Genomic DNA, 7,705 nt, shown 5'->3' with positions numbered 1-7,705 from the left:
TAAACAGGTTAGCATAGCTAGGGGCAACACTTGATACCCTCGCAGTCCTTGTAGTTTGTAAGTTATAGTGACCATCGAATAAAAATACATTTTTTGTCAGTGCCACAGAGAGCAGTTAACAAACTAGATCAATGATTAGCATATTGAAACCCTGTGAAGAAAGTCTAGTGGCCTCAGTCCCTAAATCATGTGGAATAATGGTATAGAGGCTATTGACATCTATTGTCACAATTGGGTAGGTAAGTCAGGTAGTAACTTAAATGTTTTGAGTAATCACTGGAGTATTTCACATATGAGATGATTTTGTGAATTTTAGGGAGGGTGTGTAACAGGGGCAGATTGGATGTTCAACTTTCATAAATCTTTTAGCCGTGCATCAAAGTAGTTGTGTGCATAAGCATGGTCAATGATCGTGTCAATGTCTGGTTTGGAATCGTTGGTTCTTTATCAAGTAGTTTTTTATGTAGACCCAACTTATAACCATGCAGATAACTGTGACATAATATCTGCAATATAATATTCACAAATTAGAATCACTATGGCCCCACCCTTATCAGTAGGGTGTATAACAATGATAGGATTCTCAGCTTAAGCCAAGCGAGCAGATCTTCTCCCAATATGCCCACCTATGGGTGTGTGATATCGTGATAATTCGCATTCCCATTTGGCCCTAGGGCCAAACACCAAGTTAAAATGGCAGGTATAGGCGCTGTCTGTTCGGGAATTGCATCAACGAGCCATTACGGTCCCTGATTCGAGGGAGAAATCTGAGATCTGATTGATTTCAGGGGAGACCCATTGTTCCTGCCCATAGACGGGCCGGAGAAAAAACCTGGCTAATATTAGTCATGTTGTGAACTACTGCCTGACAAATAAATATTTTTTGCTTTTTTCACTTTAATATGATGTCTTGGTGTGCATCTATCTATCTATCATCAAGGATATTACACTATCAAGGAAAGAGTATATCTTTATATATGCTCACTGATTTCATCTGTTTTAATCTAAGCTCAGTGATGTCACATAATTAAGTAAATAACAACAGCCATGTTTGACAAATGTAAGTGATGCAGTGGTTACACCCCAGGACCTGATGTTAGCTAGAGTAGCTTGAATACAGCTCCAACACTTTACTGAGCACTGTGAGTCATTTAGTGTTATGGTGTTCTTTAATAGATTCGGGTATTAGACTTTACCATAGAGCTCCTGCTGCCTGCTGCCCTGTTCTTTTATAAGGCCATGGAGCTCATTGGTGATGCCTAATCAATATATTTTACAGGGGGAAAATGATTCATTATAGATAGACAGCATTTTCCTGTATTAGACCAGTACAGCTACATATTAATTGTGGGTATAAATGTAGGATGATGGGATGAATTGGGTAGCATGGCAGTGTAGTGGTAAACATTGGCTCTTTGCTGGGATCCTAGTTTCAATTACAGCCACAATCTTATCTACAAAGGGTTTGTATGTTCTCCTCATGTGGGTTTCCTTCAGGAACTCCATTTCCCCTCCCCCCACCACTTTTAAAACATTCAGCCAGGATAAATGGCTCCCAATAACATTGACTGTGATTATGATAAGGATAAACACATTAATAATAACCAATGGTATCATGGGCCTGAGTTCTAAAGTGGCCCAGTAGAATACCTGAATTAATGAACAAGGTACTTAATAAAATGGTGAAGCCCCGTGGAACCATAAAGAATTCCATAGTGGAAACCAGAGGCACAACCCTACTCAGTGTCAGGAGGATTTGGGGGTTTGTGAAAAATACTACATATTTCAGGTTCAACAGCTAATAAAAAACAAACGCAGAAGACATTTTATACATAAGTCCTATTTAATGGGTTTACATACAAGATTCCTAATGGTGAGTATTATATTTTGAAATGGTTCCTTTTGAGAAGAAGATTTTGCATAACATACAAACATTACATTGGCCTTACCATTTGTGTTTAATCCGTGGTATAACATAATTGCAAAGACCACAAATAGGAAGTAGTGTAATCTTCCCTTTTTTAAGTGCTCGAGGAAGCGATGGTCACATTGCCCTGAAACATTGTCTCTTAGTGCTCTGTTTCTTGTTTTAATAGATGCCGTTGCTAAGGCCAGCTCCTCTACTATTTGGACTAAACTGCTTATTGGAGTGATAAGTGGAGCCAGGTAAGCCAACCAAGTTAAAGGAACAGTAACACTAAAAAATGAAAGAGCTTTAAAGTAATAAATATATAATGCACTGTTGCCCTGCACTGGTAAAACTGGTGCGTTTGCTACAGTAACACTACTATAATAAGCTGCTGTGTAGCCCCGGGGGCAGCCATTCAAGCTGGAAAAAAGGAGAAAAGGCACAGGTTACATACAGTTCTGTAGAATACAATAGTGTTGTATCTGTTATCTGCTATGTGCCTGTGCCTTTTCTCCTTTGAATGGCTGCCCCCATGGCTACATAGCAGCTTATTTATATAAATTATAGTAGACTTTCTGAAGTAAACACACAACTTTTACCAGTGCAGGGCAGCAGCACATTATATTTTAGTTACTTTTATACACTTTCATTTTTTGGTGTTACTGTTCCTTTAATACATCTTTGTACTGAGAATGCAGAGTTGGATTAACAAACTCCAGTTGAAAACCCCAGCTATGAATTATCTCAGCCAATTGTGCTAAACATTAAATAGCAGCCATTATCAGAACACCTCCTTTTCTATAAAAGAGACAAGTTTAATGTGGAAATGCTTCTAATAAACTCTATGATACTTATTAACCTCTGTAATCAGCAACCTTGGATCTAACTTTTACATTGCTTTGGGCTTTGGGGTAAAGCATAATTATGTACAGCAGGAGTCTCAAGTCTCTGACCATTTGTGTCTGCAATGTGGCCTTTTGTACCAAGGGGTTCATATTTGGTACTTTTAAAAACTTTGAGCTTTGGTTTAAGAAAAGTGTTTGTGTCACTAATACTTTCCATAAATGTCTGGGCAGATATAAATAGGAAGATCCTACCTATAATTGTTGAATAAGGATTTTTTTTGCACATCTAATTTTTTACTTGCCCTTCTACATTTTTTTTGCCAATTTTACTATTCAGTTTTGTAATCCACCTTGCAGTATTCATAATATTATTACAAAAGATATAATTTTTGCCCATAAGAAAATGGTCAAGGGAGCACACACGTCCTCCACTCCCCTTTGAAGGTTAAAGTGAGTTTTATATATTATTATACATTATAAATAAGGTTTTTCAACAAAAATTATTGGAAAAGTAAGCAGCTAAATTATAAAACTATAGATAAAAATTATCTTAGGGAAACACTGAAACAAAGGTGTAGTAAAATGTATATTTTATATAATGTTCTTCATTTTGAAGATGGAAAACCATGAATATGGAGAACAATTGTATATATAACTTAACAACTTAAAAATTTCATGGGGGTTAAACCAGCTCAGATTCCTGGAATATGGTGAAGAATATATATACTAAGTACAACCACAACTCTCCACGATCATATCAGGAATATCTGTCTTTACTATGGAGTTATACATGTCAAAATACAGCAGAGATAGAGGCCTTCGCTTGGTAGGGACACAGCAGGAGCTGAAGCTTGCATACAAGTTGTTGGCTTTGATAAGGCTAAGGATAGCTGTATGGCTAGATGCTGCAATACCAGGAACCCTAGCTAAATGAACAGGACATCTACCTTCACAGTAATTCATGTTGTAACCCTCTGGACTAATAATCCAGTCAGTCCAGCCAATTTCCTTAAAATCAATATAAAAGTTCTTTCGGCAACACATGTCTACATCACTACTGCATTCAGTAATGTGCCTGCGGAAACGATGATCTTCTCTCTGGTTGTGGGCTTTTACCACCAGAAATGGGCGTTGAGCATCACTAATATTTCTGATCACAGGTTGGCCAGTGCAATTAAGGCACTCCAGATATAGATATATATTTTCTTCTCCATCCCCAAGTGCTGCCTGGGTGAGCATGGGCAGAGGGAGAGTGTACCAGCCACTTCTTACAATTTCCCTGTGAATCATTTCAGTTGATGACTTTTCCTTTGCAAGAGATGTTGTGATTTGAATGGCTAACTTCTTGCTAGGATCTGACTGAAGATAAAGCCACAAGGCTGCATTATGAATTTCACGGTATGTGCCTTTTTCAGCAGAAAGGTGGAAGTGCAGAATAGTCTGAGAGGCTTGAGAGCTTTCTGCATGAAAACAAAACATATGGTATTAAAATAAGGTACTTAATCACTATAGCCCTGGATTCAACTAATAATAAGGCTTTCAAAATCATCTTATATTCATATACAGTATATGCTCCTTTTAACAGAGTTTTGTACAGTGCCATATAGACAATTGAATTTTAAACTAAAGTCTGGTGTCCATGGCACATGGATAGAAAACTGACTAAAGAATCATGTAGAGAGGCTGGCTGTCATTGGTATGTTCTCTGCGGAGTAAGGATCTTAGTGTTGTGCTCCAGGGTTCTACATTGGAATCACTTAACGTGTTCATTAATGACTTGGAAGATGGTATTGCAAGTAATGGACTGGTGTTTGCAGATGACACAAAAAACTATGCATCCCAATTAATTCCATAAAGGATGTGGCATATTTGCAGCAGGGGCTTGATAAAACTGTTAATCTAGGGATCTAAGGGGCAGATCAGATTCATTGTTGATAAAGATTTTGCACCTGGGATGTAAAAATCTGCATTCCACTTATACCCTTAATGGGACTGCACTAGGCAAATCCATAATGGAGAAGGACCTTGGAGTCATTGTAGATAATAAACTTGGCTGTAGCAAGCAATGCCAGGCAGCAGCTGCAAGGGCAAACAAGGTTTTGAGCTGTATTAAAAGGGGTATAGATTCACAGGAAGAGAGGGTCAGGCTTTTCCTTACCAAAGCACTGATAAGGGCCCATCTGGAATATGCTCTCCAGTGTTCAAGTGGGATATTACTGAATTAGAAAGAGTCCAAACAAAAGCAGCTAGGTTGATTAATGGCTGGGCAAGTTGGGATTGTTTACACTGAGGAAAAGATGCTGGAAAAGGGGTTGACTTTGACTACTTTATATAAATATATAAGAAGATCCTATAATAACCTCTCTAATGCTTTCAGATTAGAAAAAAGGTGGTTCTATCATAATATTACAAACAAATTTACAGTGACCTTTTCAATTCTCTCTATGAATCAGTTGTACTGGTGGATACATTAGATAGCTTCAAAAAGGGGTTGAATGGGTTTTTAGCAAGTGAGGAAATATTGAACATAGCTCTTAGTTGATCCAGGGACTGGTCCGAATGCCATCTTGGAGACAGCTTGTATCTGCCAACAGAACTGCCACAAGTTTACTGCCTATGATTAAGTGCTTATACACACGAAACGCGTTAGGCATTGTGTTTTCAATGGATAAATAAAGATCAATTTTTAAAAGAGAATATCCCCTGTCCGGCGTGCTTGGCGTTACTTTTTTGGAAGTTCGTTATTCATCTCAGGCTACGGGTTCGGGGCCCTGAGCACCCGGACCATCCTTGGACTACGGTGAGCTGTCTTTTCAACTTATATCCGATTGTTTTGTGACCTCCCTGATTGCCTTTCACTTTTTTAAACACCCGGGTCTCCATTTTACATTTGGTATGATATGTTTTTTGTTTTGGCATCAGTAGAATTTATTAATAAGTGTTAGCTTACGAGCTTTGTATTGATATTAGATTTATTTGATCCATTTTGCTTTTTACCACTTGTTTCTCCAACACTTGTACCCATAACATTGGTAAATAAGTAATATTTAATAATCAATAACTTTGTGTTATTGAATGAATATCTGTAAATAATATATTTTAAAGGGTATATATCTATTTATGTGTCCTACAGAAGCAAGAAAAGTACATACCAATATCAGCAAAGCTGATGACTTCATAGTCTTGGTCACTGTCCAGTTCTTCAGCTTGTTCTCTACTTGAGAGTAAGTCCTCCTGCACCCTAATATTCAGCCTTAGTAATGCCTGTGCTAAAGCTTCCCTGGAGATGGTGTGTGAAATCTTCGGCCTTTGCTTCAGATGTAGTTTGCTCAGAATGTTCTTCTTGGCCATTTCAAAAAGCATCTCTTTTTCATTCTGGGCTCCCACCTGTTTTCTGAATGTGCTGCAGCCTGACGAGGAAGAGGCTGATAGAGATATTTGGATTGTAACCAACAGAAGAGGCAAAACGGATGCTGTGTTCATGATGTGATCTGCAGAGAGAAATCCATCATTGTGAGCTCTACAGCAGAAGCAATAATACTATATACTACTAATAATAATAATACTTCAAATCATAGAGATGGGATCAACCCCTCATGTAGTGGTCACTCATAAAGAGATGCCCAGATATAATTTTGACTTACAATAATATATTCATTTAATATTGTTGGAAACTCAACAAAAGGCAATCAAACAACAAACAGACCTTTGCGCTAAATAAATTATGTTACAGATGCACATAGTGCAACGCTGCAATATTTTGGAGATGTTTAAAACCACAAGTAACTGTTATACAGCTTTCCCCTATAGCTATACATTGATTTTATGTTGTTCCAAACTTTGTGCAGCTAAGTATATTCCTCCCAGAGAATAAAAGAAATGTCATATATTCACCATTGGTGTCTTTCCCAGGGACTCTCAGCTTCTGACAGCAATGTGGTTTCAGCGTGTTGGAAATCAGAATCCAAAGGGCAGAGTGCGGTATTCACTTAGGTTTTTCCTTTGGAATAAAACAAAATAAATAAAAGCAGGCTCATAGGGCGAAGCAAATGTGACCTCTGCGTGCTGATTGGGAAAAGTCAGATTATCTCTCAGCACGCTCTGTGATAACGTTTGATATGTTGAATATGTTGGTGTTTAAGGTACAGACTTACAGCAAACCATTTGGACTCTTTTAATATGGGAACTAGAAGTTACTGGACCCTGCAGCAAAGTGATTTTATGTGCCTTGAAAACGGAAACTAAAAAAACTGCCCATTGGGGCACAACTTCACTTTCTGTATTTAGGATCTCTATATCTTAAAGAGTTACTGACACCAGAAATTAAACCTTTTTCATATATATCATAACATTGTCTTTGCATGCTATTAATAATTTTGCCATAAAAGTATTTGCCCGATGTTTTTACATTACCTATCTGTACCACTGTGTTCCTCTATGAGGAGGCTTCTAACTCGCGTCTCTTCCTGCCTGTCCGCTATCTCCACTTGGATGTCCCAACGTTACCTCAAATTAAACCTCTCTAAAACTGAACTGGTTCTCTTTCCCCCATCCAACGCCCACATTGTTCCCGAGGTATCTATAACGGTTAACAATTCTGTCATCACCCCATCTTGCCTTGGGGTTATCCTTGATTCCACCCTGTCCTTCACGCCTCAGATCCAATCACTTATCCGAACATTTATCACCCAAGATGCTGCCAAAATTCTTATTCACTCTCTTATAATATCTCGCCTAGACTACTGTAACTCCCTATTAATTGGCCTTCCCCTCCAAAGACTGTCCCCTCTCCAGTCCATAATGAATACTGCTGCCAGGCTCATACACCTCTCCAACCGCTCCTCCTCTGCCGTGCCACTCTGCCAATCCCTGCACTAGCTTCCCCTACCATCCAGGATAAAATTCAAACCAATGACCCTCACATTTAAAGCAGTCCATAACTCTGCCCCAC

The 7,705-nt window shown here is 38.5% G+C and overlaps 1 protein-coding gene across 1 annotated transcript; it reads right to left on the bottom strand.

The window, feature by feature from the left end:
• Window positions 1-3,327: 3,327 nt before the first annotated feature.
• On the bottom strand, window positions 3,328-6,833 carry inhbc.2 (inhibin, beta C, gene 2). Its single transcript, XM_002939428.5, has 3 exons — window positions 6,649-6,833; window positions 5,907-6,245; window positions 3,328-4,214 (listed from the first exon to the last, which is right to left on the bottom strand). The coding sequence occupies exons 2-3, from the start codon at window positions 6,235-6,237 to the stop codon at window positions 3,481-3,483; spliced, it is 1,065 nt and encodes a 354-aa protein (XP_002939474.1). The 5' UTR covers window positions 6,238-6,245; window positions 6,649-6,833; the 3' UTR covers window positions 3,328-3,480.
• Between the last annotated feature and the right edge of the window lie 872 nt (window positions 6,834-7,705).

This window comes from Xenopus tropicalis, chromosome 2, assembly GCF_000004195.4.
Source record: "Xenopus tropicalis strain Nigerian chromosome 2, UCB_Xtro_10.0, whole genome shotgun sequence".
Taxonomy (NCBI): Eukaryota; Metazoa; Chordata; class Amphibia; order Anura; family Pipidae; genus Xenopus; species Xenopus tropicalis.
The sequence above is the reverse complement of the archived record's forward strand: the minus strand, read 5'-3'. Positions and strand labels throughout refer to the sequence as shown.